Source organism: Strongylocentrotus purpuratus, unplaced genomic scaffold (assembly GCF_000002235.5).
Source record: "Strongylocentrotus purpuratus isolate Spur 01 unplaced genomic scaffold, Spur_5.0 spur5_contig_844, whole genome shotgun sequence".
NCBI classification, from domain to species: Eukaryota; Metazoa; Echinodermata; class Echinoidea; order Camarodonta; family Strongylocentrotidae; genus Strongylocentrotus; species Strongylocentrotus purpuratus.
In genome coordinates this window covers 1,333,036-1,352,347 of record NW_022145551.1, presented here as the reverse complement: position 1 = coordinate 1,352,347, position 19,312 = coordinate 1,333,036, and the positions used below count along the sequence as shown (strand labels likewise).

The 19,312-nt window shown below is 37.8% G+C and overlaps 2 protein-coding genes across 2 annotated transcripts in view; both read right to left on the bottom strand.

Annotated features, from left to right (window-relative positions):
* Positions 1–11,763, bottom strand: part of LOC100893781 (tenascin-X) — a 61,758-nt gene extending 49,995 nt beyond the window's left edge. The window contains exons 1-9 of the mRNA XM_030990406.1: positions 11,727–11,763; positions 10,831–11,121; positions 9,620–9,874; positions 8,366–8,629; positions 7,048–7,299; positions 5,094–5,390; positions 3,724–3,969; positions 2,734–3,015; positions 213–473 (exon numbers count right to left, since the gene is read on the bottom strand). Coding sequence (XP_030846266.1) covers positions 213–473; positions 2,734–3,015; positions 3,724–3,969; positions 5,094–5,390; positions 7,048–7,299; positions 8,366–8,629; positions 9,620–9,874; positions 10,831–11,121; positions 11,727–11,763 — 2,185 coding nt within the window. The remainder of the gene's footprint in view (positions 1–212; positions 474–2,733; positions 3,016–3,723; positions 3,970–5,093; positions 5,391–7,047; positions 7,300–8,365; positions 8,630–9,619; positions 9,875–10,830; positions 11,122–11,726) is intronic.
* A 4,279-nt stretch (positions 11,764–16,042) lies between these two features.
* Positions 16,043–19,312, bottom strand: part of LOC105438539 (fibronectin-like) — a 30,444-nt gene continuing 27,174 nt past the window's right edge. The window contains exons 11-12 of the mRNA XM_030990396.1: positions 17,797–18,093; positions 16,043–16,323 (exon numbers count right to left, since the gene is read on the bottom strand). Coding sequence (XP_030846256.1) covers positions 16,043–16,323; positions 17,797–18,093 — 578 coding nt within the window. The remainder of the gene's footprint in view (positions 16,324–17,796; positions 18,094–19,312) is intronic.

Sequence of the window (19,312 nt, the reverse complement as noted above, 5' to 3'; positions counted from 1 at the left end):
ACATTTCATTTGTGTGCTACTAGAATGTAAAATACCAACCTGAAACTCTTTTTACCTGGCATTCTATGGGTAAATGGTTAAGGAATATGAAGAAAATGAATGTAAGCAGAAAAACCAGCACTCATGAGTTTCATCCCTTCTTAATCAGGATGCTGTATGCCTGCACCCCTTTTCGGTTTTCAGAAAGAAAAGGTAACAAATTGACAACATACTTGTTGTTATCTGCCTAACTGGGCCTGGAACTTCATTCCTCCTAATAGTGATGCTATAGGTCTGGCCCGGTGTGAGGTTATCTATGTCCACGATCCTGTCGTTTCCCTGGATCAGTAGGTCGCCGACACCATCATTGGGGGCTGGAGTGATTGTCACGACATGAGGGAAGGTCGATGATGGAGCAGTGATGGGTTCAAAAAGAATCTCCATTGAATAACTGGTGCGATTTATCAAAAACACCTCTCCTTCAAGGGCATCCGCTGTATAGAAAAAGAATTCAAGATTTTGATTTGATTTGATATTATTGACCAATATAAAAACATATAAATAACAATATACATGATAACATGAGAAAATAACATTAGATGGATTGCCCTGCTGTTGATTGGTGATTGCCCTGATTCAAGTTTTAGTAGCCATGTACACCTTTCAAGACTTAGCATTTCCACATTTCTACTTGGGCTAAGTATTGTTTGATTCAGAGCCCTAAAAATATAACAGAGGCATGAAAAGAAAGGGCAGAAATGTCTGCACACATTGTGTCCATTTTGTTGCATGATAACATTGCCTTTAACGTTGAAATACAAAATAGAAGTAGAGGGAAATAAAACTAAGACAACAGATTTGAATATTACCAAGTGGAAGAAGACAATTACTGATTTACAATCAAGTAAATTGAGATATATTATTTGATTTGATCTCATTTAAACATGTGATTAAGTGCTTTGTTATGAATATTTATGTACTAGGATGTAATCCGTGATTTTATCTGAATAAAGATTTATTTCAACAAACAAAAAATAACATTGCAGCAGCAACAGAGGTGGAATCATTGTTTTTTGAAAATAATGTTGGTTACTTAGCTCATAACCATGCATATTTTTTTTGAGACACTAATAGTTTAGGATAAGGTATTAAAGGTAAAGCGTTGGGTCCAAGGTTGAAGTTTAGAATTCGGTTGGTATTGGATATTGATGCAGAACAAATGTTGCATGCAGGAGCAAGCAGTCTTTACGACCGTACACATACCTGTTGTAAAGATATTGGGTTTTGCTGAGCTCTCTATCTAATACTATAATCCTGTTTCAGAAAGGGGAAAGGGACGTGGGGGGAACGACTGTTTTAACAAGATTGCATTTTTTCATTTTGTTGTTATTTAATTGCAAAACTTTTGTAGTCATTCTAGCTTCTCTCCCTGAAGGTATTGCATCTCTGAAATATAACTTAAAGGAAACCTCAACCCAAGAAATGACTTTACTTATCCTGAGAGATATATTATATCCTTGCCCATTAATCTACAAGATTCCCCACCAAAGTGTGTGAGGGAGGCAAAAAGCAAGAATAATGTACAGCTTCTCAGCATGACATGGGTATCGCCTTTTCCTTGATAACGTGACGTACTATGTGAAGTCGTGTATCAAGTAAATGTATTCAAATTTATGGATGCCTCCTAATACTAGGTGTGTGTGGTGACGGAGCATTTCATTCACCTGCTATTGTCCTTTGTACTATGATTGCCAGAACGCAAATTGGATAAATAAGTGTGTGCTCTTGTAGAGGGAAGGTTGCTCATATATGAAATAAATTTGTTAACTGCTATATTTAAGTATTCTAAATTAATTAGTTACAATTGTTCCCCTGTCATATATTTTTAACCAGATATAATTTGCTATCTTTTCATTAAAAAGTAAAGCTTGGTGCATGATACATATGTACAACTTCAACTGGTATGTCACATTTTCAAGAAAATGGCTCCGCCCATGTCAGCTAAAAGGCATCGCATCATGCCAAGAATATCTTCATTTATATATCTCTTGTAAATTTTCGTCAGGAATATTGTCCATCAAAGGGCAGGAATACACCTCATTTTCAGCACACCTACACTTATTATTTGGAGTGAGGTTTCCTTGTTTGTGTGAATGTTTTGTATTTTGTTAAAGGTACTACAAAGTTTTGGTATGGGGTCATGAATTTGGTTCAAATGTACATATTAGAAGCATAATGACATTTTACAATATTCAATGATCTTTGTCACGGTTGAAATCAAGTCTAAAGTGATGAAACTGTACATAATAAACTCTTTGTGTTGTATAGCGCCTTCTCAAGACTGATATTACTTTTAATACCTTTAAAACAATGTTTCTTGACTACAATCGACCGATTTGCTACTTGCATATTCTGAGATTTTCATGATCGCAGCCACCATGGAATGGCCTTAGGCGCTATTTGAAATTTACCTGGAGCACCGGTAAATTTTTTATTATTCAATTTCTCGAAAGCAGATGTGTTTTAGGGGCTAAATTTTCTAGTGCTTATAATACATCCTCAAGGGCATCCAAATATATCAAATTTTAAAGAATTACTATTCATCCAATTTTCAAAATTTCCAAAAACTTTGCATTACCCGGTACCTTTCATATCAAGATAACTTCAATCTTGTAACCTTAGCTTTATTATATATTTATAGTTGCATTTAAATTGTAAGCAAATAATGAACATGAAATGAAAATGAAAACATACCTGTTGTAAAAGTATTGGACTGGGCAGTGCTCTCGGTCTGATCCTGACTGATACCGGCCACCGCTCTGACCGTCACCAAGTATGTTGTTTGAGGGAAGAGTCGGTTCAACGTCACAGATCGTAGATCAGTGGTCTGCTCTGTCTTCTCAGGGCAGTCGGCCATGTTAAGAGGGGAAACGGTTATGCGGTAGAAATCTGCATTTCCAGTCTCCTGCGGCCATTCGATGAACAGCTCTGTTGAAGTTGTCTCTGTCAGTGAGAGTGTCCCTGGTTGTCTGGGAACTAAAAAGAAATAATAATAATAATAATATAAATAATAATAATAATGATAATGATAATAATATAAATAAAAGACAGTATTGGTCAAGCTGAGATATTGACGAAATATTAATAAGTCCTGCCAGGTTACCAATCACCTCACCTGGCTCGAGAGAGGCAAATATACATTAATTTCTTCCCACTGAAATTTGAAACCCAAATTCCATGACTTTCCATAAACCATTTTTGCCTTTTCCATGTCAAGTTAAGTACCATATTGGAATGGCTTGACAGCATCCAAGACTTATAGTTATAACACGCCTGTTGTCAGTTCAAACTGGAAAGCTGCCTTGGCCACACACAGCTCACACCCACGATCAATTTCTACAACTTTCCATGACTTTGGGAGATTTTTTTCCTAAATTTCCATGACTTTCTAGAATATTTTTTCCCCATGACGTTACAGTTTTTTCCATGACCCTGGGGACCCTGACTACAGAGCTTACAGTCATTACCTCAGTCAATGGATTCAAGGATTATACAGTTAACATTCCCCACTCCCTGGGGAGCATCTCAGCTAGTTCCCCACTATTTTGGGTCACACATGCTACTAAAATTTGACCTTCGGATCCTACTGGGTACCCATTTATTACCTAAAGAGGAGCAATGTAGATAAAAATGCCTGGCTCACTGACATAAGAGCCATGCCGGGGCTTGAACCCTGCAACCAACCTGTTCTTCCTATTCCACTTGCAACAGTGAAGCCACTAATGCTTAGTTGGAAAGAGTAGAGTGTTCCGGGCAGCAAGTTACCGAGAGTTGCAGTATTCCCGCTCGCTGGCACCGACTGTTCAACATCATCTGAGTCAACGCGTCTGTAACGTATCAGCTGACCACTCAGACCCTCAGCATTCCATACAATGCCCAGTGTGGTTGTAGTTCTCCTCTGAACCACTATTGTGTCTTCGGGGACAGGTTCTATGGGGAGAAGTCAAAGATAATAATAATAATAATAATGATACTCACAAAGCGCTTCCAAACTGGGAGATTAGTAACCCGGCTAAAGCTGTGCTCTAGCATTTCAAAGGATTAATTCCAGATACCCATTTACATCACCTGGGTTGAGAGTGGCAAATGTAGATCAATGTCTTGCCAAAGGACATTAGTGCCGCGATGGTCTCAAACCGCAGACCTTGTGATCGACAGTCCGGCGACTTAACCACGGCACCTCTACATGATTGTTTGATCCATATTAGTTGAAGGGAGGGACGTAATATTATGTTACCGTCAAACTCTATCAAAGTCAAAGTCTATAAAGCCACCCAATGGAAACAGGAAAACTGGGCATTGTAGACAAGTTTCCTCTCTAGACAGGTTCCACAACACACATTTCTTTCTAAAGAGAAACAATATAGGTGACCACTAAACACAGGTGACATGGATAGAGGTGGCCGCTATAGACAGGTGTAACTGTACTTTTGTATAGAGTAGAGGCATAGAGTGACAAATGTTTTATTTAATCATCCATTTATTTTCATTTTTAATTTAACCAATTTCGATGAAAAACAGAAATGCAAAAGACTAAATGGAAAGTAATCTTTAGGTCACATTAATTTTCATGCACGAACTTGAGTAATACAGTGTAACCTGTATATAAAGATCGATCAAGAGAAACATGAAAAGTTGTCTCTATGGCCAGGTGTTCTTTATGCACAGGTTCCTTCCGTACAGGTTTAAAAGAGAAACAATATTCAAGGGAAACAGGTGGTCACTAAAGCAGGTTTGACTGGAGTTTCTGTTTCAGTGTCCTGTCATGATGGGAAACAGAAATGCAAAAGACTAAATGGAAAGTAATCTTTAGGTCACATTAATTTTCATTCACGTAATTGAGTAATACAGTGTAACCTGTATATAAAGACCAATCAAGATAAACATGAAAAGTTGTCTCTATAGGCAGGTGTTCTTTATGGACAGGTTCTTTCAGTACAGGTTTAAATGAGAAACAATATTCAAGGGAAACAACAAAATGTGGTCTTTATAGACAGGTGGTCACTAAAGCAGGTTTGACTGTAGTTTCTGTTCCAGTGTCCTGTCATACTTACCTGTATTGAACTGTACAGAGCTATCATCATCCCCCTCTTGCTCTGGGAAAACCCCTGCCTCCATCAGTTGAGTTTTGACGATAATCTTATAGTAGGAGTCTGGGTTCAGGCCCGTCAAGGTATATTCATTCGGGTCACAAGGCTTTGAGACAGTTTCTGTCTCAAGTCCTGATGCATCAACGTAGCTGAGCACATAGCCAGTGACTGTGGTGAGATCATCAGCAGCTCTATCCCATGATACCCTGATAGATGTGGAAGTAATTTCCTGTATAGTGATGTCACCAGGCGATGGTGGATCTGAAAGAAAGTCATCATACGATCTGGTGGTAACACTTCCTTTTTTTTTTTTTTTGGTGGGGGGAGGGAGAGGGGTGAATGTTGCATATATGTCTTTGATTTTAGTGAAATCAATATTCTAAATAAGCAAGAAAAGTAAAAACTCATGAACAAAGTATAAACATACATTCTTACAATTCACAAGTGCACAGATATCTGTGTATTTTACTCTTTATGTAAAAGTACCAGGATGGTCATGCAATTTAAAAACCATATACATGTAAAGTACCTGAATGACTGTGCAGTATTTTTCCATATCTCATGTTTTAGTGTGCATAAACATGTAAAACCATAAATATATGTATGATTAAACAAAAGCTAAAACAATGGATATATGAGCGTAGCCCTTAAAATATGCTTCAGGATGAAGGAGAATTACTTGAAGCTCAATGCCAACAAATCTCAGTTTGTTATGCTGGGTTCCAAGCAGCAACTCGCCAAGTCGGTAACCCCCAATCTGAATATTGGTTCGTCATCAATTACTCCAGTGAAGAAAGTTCGAAATCTTGGAGTTATTTTTGACCCCAATATGACCATGGAGTCGCAAGTATCATCAAGTGTTAAACTTGCGATCCACAGTCTCCGCAATCTTCGTGCTATTCGCAAGTATCTCACCACAAAGGCAGCTGAGCAGCTTGTGCATGCATTTGTTACATCCCGCATCGATTGTTGTAACTCTTTACTCTATGGCATCCCTATGTCTCAAGTTAAGAGGCTCCAGCTTGTTCAGAATGCTGCTGCCCGTCTAGTGACATATACACGCAAGTTCGCCCACATCACTCCAGTCCTTAAATCCCTGCATTGGCTTCCTGTTGAACATCGTCTCACCTACAAAATCCTTCTGATCACATACCGTGCCTTGAAGTTCTCCTCGCCACAGTACATCTCTTCTCTACTCAACCTTCGCAAGCCTGGTCGTTCTGGTCTGCGTTCTGCCAATACATCAACTCTGATCATCCCTAAGACCAGACGATCATGGGGAGATCGAGCATTTGCCTCAGCAGCTCCCCGATTGTGGAACAGTCTCCCTAACACACTTAAGGACCGCAAATCAGTAGATAGTTTCAAGGCCAGCCTGAAAACTTATCTAATGGCCAACTTTAACTAATATCATCTTCTTCTTTTTTATAACCATGTGTAATGTAATTTAAGCAAAATTATATCTATGTATATTATGTAACTCATTGTAAGCGCCTTGAGCACCCTCTGGGTGGATATGTTTGTGCGTTATAAATGTCTTTATTATTATTATTATTCAGTGAGAACAAAAATATTTTCTTTCCTTTTTTTTATATGCTATGAAGTTAATTAAATTAGAAGAAAATAAGCCTACGGACGTATAAAAGAAAAATGAGGTAGCAGATATACCATACAATTTATAATAGTAATACTGAATGGCTTTTCTTTCATGAGATACAAAAGTATATTGCACTCTCTTTGAGAATATTTCACCCATCGTGCTAAATTGTGTAAATATATGCTTATCAGCTCGTGGGATAAACCCTTGAATCCCACTCAAGGCCATTCAATGTTATATAATTATTATACATGTAAATACTGTGGACCTGCCCATGTGCGTATACTTGTAGAATGACATCAATATTCAATGCTTGCTTACTTGTTCTGAATGTCCTTGAAAGAGATTCAAATGGAGGAATTAATGAGTTGATACTCAAGGTATGTACTTCAGAGGGATCGAGATTATCAAAAGATGCCACAGGAGAATTCAACAGTTCATCATTAATTACAGGGCCCTCTGAGTCTTCCAGTGTGGCAACGTATGCCACTACTTCACCATCCAGCTCCCCAAAGTAAACATCCACTGTAGTCGATGTCACCGACTCACGGATTGTACAGCACAAAGCAGTCTCTGGATAAAGCAAGATGAGTATTATGATAGTTAAGCACAATCACAGAGCAAAATTACAGAGCAATGCAATAAAATACTGAGTATGAATATGAGAATAAGTACATGTTTGATCCCTTAGGTCAAAACCAAGATGTATGTCACAACCCAAGCGACAAAACAAATGGAACTAAATTGCTGATTTATATGATTATATGAACAAGATTCATTTACTGTTTCAGATACAAGTACAATAATGATTGATTAAGTAGCTTGATTAAATTACTACCATATCCCAAGTTCATAATTTTCCTGTAAAAATGGGAGTCTGTTATGTTTCTTGATTTCTCCTTCATAAGAGTGTCCTGCAATAAAATTGTTTCAAAATCCATACCTGTCTTAGCAAAATATGTTTTTAGCAAACTATTCATCCACTTCAGAGGACAATCCTAGAAATTCCAAATTGCTTTGGAGTATATGGTGTGTTTCTTAGAAGAGGAACCTAACTGTCTCCACTAACATCTTATCAAATTAACATATCTAGATGCAATTACAGAACAAACCTGTATTACGCCTTAGGTCAAAACCAAAACTCACAAACCCAGTAACAAACATGATCATACATCATTAAAAAGGGAAATTCTACCCATTTAATATGAAATATTTGTGATGATATAGGCCAGGATCATTAAACTGAGAAATGCAATAGGTACATAATAATCTGTTCATCCAGTTTTTTTGTACTGACCTATATGTAGCTAAGGTACTAACTAAGGTGTCATTGTCAAGTGGTTTGAGCACTTTACTTGAAATGCAAAGGTCATTGTGCATGCGTGAATGAATCTGATTCCCTTGTGTAACGTTTGAAGCGCTATATAAATCCTGATTATTATCATTATAATCAATATGATATATACAGTGAAACATGTCTATAAAGACCATGCAAAGGAGACAAGAAAAGTGGTCTTTATGTACAGGTTCCTTCAGTACAGGTTTCAAGGGAAACAAAACAAAAGTTGGTCTCTGTAGACAGGTGGTCTTTCTATACAGGTGGTCACTAAAGCAGGTTTGACTGTATTTAGAATCTTACGTGTAGTAGTTGATCTGGTTGAAGGACTACTGGTACGTCTCGCATTCAAATCCTCACTGACGGAGCGTACTTGCACCTCATAGCTGGTAGCAGGCTTCAGTCCTTCGATGACCAAACTTCTTGTGTCTCCAGGTACATCCTTATACATAGCACCGTCTACACTGACCTCGTAACCATTTACGATGCTGCCTGTGGGAACACCCCAAGTCAGTGTAGCATCAACATACCTTGCCACCAAAGTGACAAATGGGGGCTGTAAAGGCACTGTAAGTGGAAATAATAATATTAAAAATAACATACTATACAAATATAACTCTACTAGGCTAGGATGACAACTAACAAAAAGTAATCACACACAACCAAAACCTAATCTGGAGCTTCTAAAAAACAAGTACATCTTCAAGAAGATGGCAACGAATGCAACATTTCTTTAATATGTCTAATGATACCAGATAGGTTTAATTCCAAAGCTTTGGAGCAGCACAACTCAAAGCGCAATCTCTAAGAGTTAATTTTGTTCTTGAGTAAGGAGGTTTTAGAAGCAGCTTGTCGTGTGTACTTCATAAGTAAATATGATGCCTATCAAGCAACCTGTTATGTTCTTATACCAGTTAACCTATAGCAGTTTAGTGTCATTTTTCAGTGACATTTTACATGTACTTTATCCTTTGATCAAAAATCTCTTAATTACAAACTGTACATGAGCATAAAGTGCCAAAGTCAATCGAAAATCCACAAGTCCATTCGTGTTGCACTACATAGTGCCATTCATGAATAAGAGTAACCCCTTCCTGCCTTGAATAATTAATTTGAGTGAAATGCAAAATTGTTATAGAGGCAAAGCTGATTAATGCTATGCTTATATTTCATTTCATATTTCGACTCCCGTTCACTCGAATACTTTAAATAAATTCACTTATTTTGTTTTATAATAATGTAAGAGAACTTCTGTATAACACAATATTCTGAAGAATTTCTATGTCAATGTATATGATAAATTATGTATGTAAACTTATTTTGATTCTGTGTACGTTTGTAAAATGTGAGCAATACAAATTTCCAATATTGGACACTAAATTGAAATTGAATTTGAAAGCAACATGCATATAAAGCTTTCATATTAAACAGAACTTCAGATCTCATTAATTTGTTGTTCTCCATTTCATGTTCAAATAAGTATATATATCGTCTGTTTGGAGCCAGATCGAAGGACATTAACTCAAACATTTTGGCCCAATAGGGCGCAATACATACCTGTCCTTGTAGATTCCGTGTACACAGTATCATCACCTCCAACAACATTAAGAGTAAGTGTGTAGCTCTTTCCAGGTATAAGACCGGTGAGGAAGACACGTCGCTCTGCAGCAATGTGACGTATGGTGCCATCGCTTGGAGATCGTGTGGGTAGGAAGGAGACCTCTCCTGCCAAGCTGTTGTTCACTCCATATGTAAATGTGATCGAAGTGGTGTCCACAGTTTGAACAATGATCTGACCGAGCTCCAATGTAGCTGTAAGATTAAATGGATAGGGAAAATCTGATCAATGACCTGCGCATCTCATGCGTGTCACGGTATTATCGATGGGTATATTGAGCACCAAACGTCATATTGGCTCATTGTCCAGGTCACTGGTTCTAATCACAGAGCCTACGCATGAGATTCACCGCAAATTCTTTTAAGCAACGGGCTGGAGCAGGGCAAATTCAGTGTAAGGCTTGGGTGTGATAACCACACCATTGTTTAGCACAAAGTTATTTAGAACCTGCAACCCAGACAACTTGGCCAGTATGACGTCACACTTCGGTACTCGATTGAGTTACATACTGCATTGGTGATGCGATTGATCGTGCAAGGTCAAAGCATGGAGTGAGAAAAAAAATTCCTTCTAATAGCGATTCTTCAGATTTACATTATGCATGCAATTACACTAACAGGGGTCTGAAACTAACTCGAAGTTTGATAATAATAACAAAAATAATAAAAGTGGAGTATTGTATAGCGCTCACATCTGGCACATTGCCACTCCATTACCATTACCTTGGCTTTAGCACGGCTGCCATTCCAGCACTCAAGCATTTTAAGCCATTAATTCCTGCCAATTTACTTCACCTGGATGGACTGTGGCAAATGTAGATTAATGGCTTGCCAAAGGACATTAGTGCTGCAAAAGGAAATTGAACCCTGTGCCTGGTGGTTCACAGTCCGGAATCTTATCCACTAGACAACAATACCTCTACCGTTTCACAAATTTTACAATTTTTACAATTCAATAAATTACTCACAATTCAGACAAACGATACAGCTGATTTGATCCTTAACGAATGGTGAGGGAATGAAATATGAATTATGACTTGATGTACATGTACATGTATCATTATGCACCTTCAAATGTCTGAAAACAAATGTATGTATCTGTTACATGACAATAAATTATCTTGAATCTTGAATCTTGAATCTTGACTTACATGATGTGGCTTCTTGAACCGTGGATGGTTCACTGACACTTCGTGATGGCCCAGTCCCACTCACAGTCCTCACATAGATGGTATACAACGTATCTGGGTTAAGACCTTCAACCCTGAACATGGTGTCATTGACACCGGCAGACCCAGCGGACACCTCGATGTTGCTCCCGTCTTGGCTGAAGGAAACCTCGTAGCTATCAAAATTGGTGGCAAGAGGAGGTTCTTCGAAACCCACGATAAGTGACACTTGCTCCACAGTGATGACGGTGACAGGTCCTGGGCGGTTTGGGTCTACAAAAGAACAAAGGATATTGCTAATCCATGCGGTACCTCAATAAGGGCTAAACATTACTGAGCACAAATGATGTATATGACAAACACAAAAATGCATCAAGCTTTGAAAATGAACATAATGCACACTTATCACTACCATGAAGTACATGCATGCACTCGACTCGAAGGGAGAGTAGGTCACAATAAGCACATGTACATCATCCACGTAAAATCAATTTCTGAAAACCATACTAAATGAGGATCAAAGTCTAAAGTAGTTTTGATACCCCATACATGGAAACCTGTTTAATATCCCCAGTTGTTTAGTCCCTCACCAGGGATTTTGTATCTTGCATGGTATTGTACACTCTATTTGAGGATTGCTTCTTCTTACTCCCGCTATTATCTTACTTTTTATTGTGTATTTCCTAAGGATTAAAAAAATCCTGTCTGACCCTCTGCTCCTGACCGGGGCTATAAAAATTCCTACCCTTTCCATGTGTCTTCTGATCTCCAGTGAATTTGATACCCTTTTTCCTGTTTCATGATACACGCATTAAATGTCTGGTGATGATGAACTACCGTACACTTTTTACATGTGTTGGTGTACAGGGATGACGTACAGGCCTCAATGAGACAGCCTTCCCGGAACACTAACATGATATAAATGTACTTTGCTGCTTACTTGTTGTTGTGATAACACTGTTTGTTCCAATCAGTGATTGAGGAGTTCCTAGCACGAACAAGCTGTAGTGATTTACAGTCAGTTCATACGCCGTCCCAGACTGTAATCCGTCGAACCAGGCGCTGGGCCGAGAGGAGCCAGATACCTTCACCACATCCCCAACCTGTTCACCATTTGAAGTCAAAGTCAATATGAAGTAAGATGGCTGGGCAAGGTTAAGTTGTGTCCAGATATACTCAATGGAGCTGTTGGTCCTGGAGAGTACGTAGGTTTGGCCTGGTGTGGTATCTGCATAGAAGAAACAAAGATAATTATACCAAAGTAAGGGCGAGTGAAAGCTATTTTCTACCATGGGCAGTTTGAGAACCAAGGCCCATAACCCATTTTTGCCCTTTTCCAGGACAAGATAACTACCAGTTAAGTACGGGTTGTGGCATCCAAGCAGCGTACAAATATCACACAGTGATATGCATGCGTGTGATAGCCCCTACTTCCCCTATTACAATGTCCATGATTTTCCATGACTGGGAGATTTGTTTGTAACATGTTTCATGACCTTCTAGGAGAGGTCAATTTCCATGACTTTCCAGGAGGGAGTTTTACAAAGACCCTTAATTGAAGTTATCTCTAAGTTGGACTTAACAATTATGAAAAGCCGTTAGCATCTTTGAAAATATTTTGTAAAAGTTATTTCAAAAAGGCATAAAATGTTGATTCAAATCATTCATATTTTTTATTATCATGGGAGATTTCATGTTCTTGATGAAGAATTTATGAAAAGCCTAAAATACTTGAATTTTTGCTTTTGAATATATTTGATTTTAAGGCAACAAATGGCTCTCCATAATTTTTAAGTCCAACTTGGAGTTAAGTTGACTTAGAATCTTTGTGAAACACCCCCAGGTTTTACCACGACTGTGGCAACCCTGATACATTCTTGACAACATAAAGAAGTTAGTATATCTGATCACTGTATTCAAGTTAATAGCACTTATACAAAGTGAGATACATGTAGGACTAAGATAGCTTAAGAAATGTAGTGGCACGAAAGGCGCACCCGTCACACATAATTTTTGAAATTATGATTTTTTTATTTCTAGCACAGATGTAAAACCACATAATCAGCTGGTAACTGCATATACATCTAGATCGATGAGGCTTAAACCTATCTAGCCTAAGGGGGGGGGGGGGGGGGGGTAAGTTTATCTGATCACTGTATTTAAGTTAATAGCACTTACCGTATACAAAGTGAGATACATGTAGGACCAAGATAGCTTAAGAAATGTAGTGGCACAAAAGGCGCACCCGTCACACATAATTTTTGAAATTATGATTTTTTTTTTTCTCGCACAGATGTAAAACCACATAATTAGCTGGTAACTGTATATAAATCTAGATGAGGCTTAAACCTACCTAGCCTGGGGGGGGGGAGGTGCTTTGAACCCCCCCCCCCCCCCCCCCCCGGTTTCATTGGGTCAAGTTGAAAATAATGTAAAAATTGTACTTACCTAATGTGAAAGTGCGGACGAGGGGTTCGCTCTCCAAGAAGACATCACCGCTCTGATTCTGAACCAGTGAAGACAATGAGAAAGTATAAGGAACCCCGGGCACGAGATTAAGAACTGCCCTGGATGTGTCCATGGGGGCAGCAAATAACTCCGTCTCCCCATCATCCTCTTTCGACGGTGAATACAGGATCTTGTATCCAAAGACGTTGTCTGATGGTACTGGGGGACTCCAGTTGAGAAGGAAAGATTGACCGTCGGAGCTGGGAAACACATTCAATATTGTAGGACTTGATGGCACTGAAAAAAAATGAAACCACTGGTCAAAAATTTGAATATGAAAAAGGCTCCATTTGTTATTCTTAGATCTTCAAATCGTTTCTCTCTCATACAGCTGTTCATGCCCTTTACCTCATTTCCATTTTCTTTTCATCACCGTGTAGTTTCGTTAGCGTTGATAGTAGGCCTGAGTCGGTACGGTCGGTCACACCGAATCCTGACCGTCGCCGTTGGGTCCCGGTATCGTTTTTTGGAAACCGAGGCTCCGGAAAAAAAATGAAATATGTAATATGTTTCTTTTAAAAGCTGAAAATTACTTAGTAATCACAACAAGTTTTGATACTGATAGCTGTTCGATCAGACTAGTCACAGAAAGAATGCGCTGTGCACTGCACTTCATTGGCTGTAATGGTGCCAAACGAACCCAAACAAATACGTGATCGTAGCGAGAACAAAAAATCATTAAAAACTACGAGAGCACAATTGGAAAGACAACTACTCAAAATTATCGTAAGCAGATACATAACTTGGAGGAAGAATACAATAGTTGTCCAAGGAAAGCCACAGAAATAGTGATATTTAAGGAGTTACTATAGGTACAATTATTATTGGAATGGCCCTGCTGCTCCGAATTACACGTGTTTAAATTGAAAACGAGGCTAGAAACCAAATACCGCCCTCTACGGTAAAAGCAGTATAACAAAGGATTCAAGTATTTGCAGCAGGCCCCTTGCGATAAAAATGTACCCAGTTACTCCTCGATTATCACAATTTCTGTGGCATTTCTTGGGCGATTATTGAATTCTTTGTCCAAGTAATGTATCTGATTATGGTAATTTTGAGCAGTAGTTGTCTTTCCAATTGTGCTCTCGTAGTTCTGAATGATTTCTTGTTACGATCAAGTATATTTGTTTGGGTTCGGTCTGGCACGCATTACAGCTAACGAGTTGCACTGCGCATTTTTCCGTGACTAGTCTGAACTTGCCTTGCAACAGCATTCTGTATCGAAACTTCTTGTGATTACCAAGTAATTTTCAGTTTAAAAAAAAAAGCATGCGATGTTTAAAATAAGAGATAAATATTTATTTTGTCTTTAACAAATTATTTGATTGGTATGCTTTAAAGAAGAATTTTTTAGATAGCCGTTTTATTATTCTAACATTCATATTTTTTGACCCGATTTATTCAACCTGCATGAATCAAAATGGCGGCTCGATTGTTGTCTTTCTATTTTCGCTCCAGTTTTTTTACTTTTAGAGGCACGATAATGGCACTAAACATCGCCAATCATGGATGAAAATAATGTCAAATGGAAGAATATACCGATCTGTGCCGAGGTATGCATGTGATGATTTATTTAACTGAAAGAAAAGGTCACTTTTAAGGGATACTGATGATATGCGCTTTTTATAGAGGCAAGTGACAAATCCTGCGAGCTGATTTCGGGACACCGGGTCCCGATCCGTGCAAGGCCGCCACGACCTGGTTTATGAAAATCCCGACATGACTCAGGCCTAGTTGACAGCGTTGTATATTACTTACAAACATTACCCACTTCATCTTATTATGACAGTGATGATAGCTTAATATATTACTTAGAAGCCACTACCTCGTCATAACTGAATTCTAGACACTTGTGCAATACTCGTTTTGAATTACTCAAAATATTTCCATGATACACCTCTTTTCATTATTAGTAACATTGTCTTTCAGAAACTTTTGCTTGTTTACAAAGCTTTAAATGGTCAAGCCCCAAAGTATTTATCAATTCAAATTTACATGCATTTTTCAAATAAAAATAAGAATAAAATATACATGTGACATGGAACATTCAACATTAAAGGAGTATAGAGAGAACAAACATATAGGGCATTAACATTCACATTATATATGTCTGAATTATTATCTCTTAAATCACATCCAGATTCACATAACTTACAAAGTACACAGGACAAGCTGCTTCTAAAGCTACCTAAAACAAAAACGAAAGTTAGTCTTGGAGATTGCGCTTTCAGTTGTGCTGCTTCAAAGCTTTAATTGGAATAAAGTGCCACTAGACATAAGAAAAGCCTCGTCTGTTGCAGTCTTCAAAGGTTTCTTGGAACAAGCACATGTTTTTCTGAAGCTTTTGAATAGTTTGTGGTCCGTTTGGGCGTTTTTTTTCTCCATCACTATCCAGTAAGCTTTATATTTATAAAGTTCTTGATACTTGATACAATTCCTTTTGAAGCTCACTTAGGAAGATATACTGGGATGGTAGGTGAGGCGAGTAACTGCAAGGAGTGCCATGAAGTAAAGAAATGGTGTGTGGACAAAGCACTTGTCCATTTACAGTAAAATATGCTAATTCCAGTGCAAGTAAAAACCTTGCCAGTCAACTTAAACTATAGGAGAGCCTACAGGAGACTGCATCATGCTAATGAAGGGTAAAGCAGCCTATATATCTGCGCTTAATAATTTGATGTAAATATTACTTACATGTTGTTAAGTAGTATTCTTCATTGTCGTTTCCCCAAGAGATCCTGAGCCTGTACGTGGTAGCAGGCGAGAGGCCTGGAATCGTTTGCTCAACAATAGGTGGAAGGGGAGATTCATCATTATAAGCCTGAAACGCTGAAGTGATTCGTGTATCATAATCGGTGTAGACATCTATGAAGAGTACCGTTATACTCAGATTTGGAGGGATGAGAGCAAGCGTAACCGATGAGGAGGTTTTCGCAACCTCTGTAACCGTAGTATTGGAAATACCACCTAAACAGTAAACAAAAACAGAGAAAAGAAACATGCGCAGTGTGAACAAATTGAGTAAAACACATGAAAAAAGACATACAAATCTCACAAAACATGTTTTAATAACGATGGGGGAAAACTTCAGGTAATTTTCTTTACTTCAAATTTAGAAACAAATAACACTTTTCGTTGGAATCGGATAGTCCTTGTATATCCAAGTAATTTACTCATTTAGCACCATTATGCATTTTCACTCAGTGAAAAAAACGTAGGTGTATAATACTGTTAGCTGCCTGCAAGAATGATGTACCGTAACTTCCATGAACTATATTATAGATCTTATGTTCTCCTCGCCGGCAGCCAATGGTATCTGAGTATTTTACTTAAGTAAATCAACTTTTAGACGGAATACTCACTGACGAGCACTGTAGCACTGTGATGTCACATGGTCTATCCAAAATTATGCACAATTAATGCATCGCATAATAATTCATAGCAAAAGATAATTGTGTATGATAACCATATGCCTGCCAATCAAGGCCTCCACAATAATTGGATTAACCCTTACTGTACTGGGGGGGGGGGGGGGGCCTGGGAGGCCCCCCCCTCGACATTTTCGGAGATTGCGCCGCAACCGCTTGGAATTTTGAATTGATACCAAATTGCTTTTATATGTTTCTCAAAGTAACTTGATGTATTCCAGAACAAAAGAATACATTAGAAATAAAACAGATATAATAAGAAATAAAAAACAATAAAATACAAAAGAAAATAAATATTTGAAAATCGCATCAAATTTGCATAAATTATCATTATTAATTTATTTAATTACATCAAAATAACTATTTTGTGTTAGAAAAGAAGTTTCATATGAATATTTCAATTTACATTCAAAAAGTGGAGTCTGACAATTTTTGTAATGATTCTAGTTCCCTGTATATTTCTAGATTTGACATTCATGAATGCGTATTCATAATTTATGCAAATTAACCTATGCATTTTCAAATATAATAAAAATAATGTAACCTCATGACTTTGAGATGAAGGAAACATTTATTCAATAAATTTTCAACATTCTTCACAAGTCTACGGACAAAAATGAAGAGTTTTCTGTAAAATGCATAAAATTAGCATTTTGCATAATTAATTAGGCTATAACGACCAAAATTTGCATATTAGGAAAAAACTAATTATACCATTTTGTTCCTTACGTAAATATCTACAAACATGCAAATTTTTGCGTTCATCGGAATTTCGACGGCCGAGATCATATGGGGGGGGCCTCCCAGCCCCCCCCCCCCCCCCCCCCCCCAGTCACGAGGTGCTCAAAATAGTCCAGTACAGTAAGGGTCAAGTCTGCTTGGGAGCTTGGGAAACTGAAGGTAAAATTTACAAAATCTGCAACTGAATACTAAAGTTGGCTAAGTATATTATCTATGACAAAAACTACTCATATTTCTGACATAAGTATTGAATGTGTATGTCAATTTGTACCTGTGGTGTGTTCAGTCGTTACAGCTCGACTCAAGATTTCAGGGAACTGTGAAAACAGGTACAGTCCCGACCTGACAATCAGTTCATATGCCGTGCCGGATTGGAGGCCTTTGAAAGTGGCCACAAGTGCACTGGTGGCAGGAACATCGCCATCAGGATGAGAAAGTTCACTACCATCAGGGCGTAATAGAATAGGGCGGTAGAACTCAGCACCAGGCGATGAAGTCCAAGTGAAAGTGATCTCCGCATCAGTAGATTCATCTTCAGTCACCTCAATTTTAGATGGTGGTGAGGGCGCTACAATGTAAAAGAAACAGAGTAATATTTTATCTCAATACACAGAACTCGGCATTAAAAGACAGAAGAGAGGGTTCTACAATGTGAAAGAAACAAAGTGAAATTTATCAGGGTACAGGAATCTGAAATGAGGTATTGATGCATCAGCCTTAAACCTATCTAGCCCGGGGGTGGCTTTAGAACCCCCCCCTCGACATTTTTCGCGATAATTTTTTTTAACGCAAGAAAATCTTGCACTGAAATTTTGTGACTTTTTTCTTTCAAGTCTTGCGCATCTTTTGAAAGAAATTTTTCCGAAAATCGGACCTACCATTACAAAGTCACGTGTCCTTTTGTCTTAGCATGTCAGCCCGAAAATCGCTCATTTTTGTGATTTGTGTACAAAACATATGGAAATCTCATTTTTCAAATAAAGAGATAAAATGGTTATTTGGTCTTGTTTATAGTTTTGGTGTTTATTTTGGGGTCAAAATAGTTGAATCATAGTTGGAAATGAAATAAAACAACAAAAACAATAAACTACGTAACTTAAAAAAAAAAAATACATAAGAAATTATCAAAACAATAGAAAACATAAGGAATAGTCCGGCTCTTCCAATTTTTTGGCTGTATTATTATCCCAAATGGTCTAAATAATATATGTAGTGAAAATTAATGTTTAAATATGAAGAATATATATGATTTATGGAAAAAAATGTGAATGTTATTACCATATTTGTATAAATTACCATAAATATGAAAATGAGTGAATTTTTCAAAAAAAAATTGAAACTACCATAGTATTCTATACACTTCACTTGACATGCATGCAAATTTTTGCGGCGATAGGACGTTTCACGGCCGCGATCACAGGCCTTAGAAGCCCCCCCCCCCCCCCCCTGGGCTATGCAGTTTCAAAATAGCCCGGGCTATATAGGGTTAATACACTGTCTTACGTTACAGGAGATCTCAGGGAGACAAGTAGCCAGGGCCATTAAGAAAAATTATTAAAAACAAGCTCAAAATCAAAAAAGTTTTAGGTCTACAAATATCTGCCCAAATTATTTGGTGCTTCAAAATGTTGAAATTACATTATATCATATTATACATTACAGTATATCCTTTCAGAGAATACTACAAACTAAACTTTGACCCCTTGACAATATATATACTTTTATTGAGCTCTAACTGATGATACAAAAATCTGCCCAAATTATTTGGTGCTTCAAAATGTTGAAAT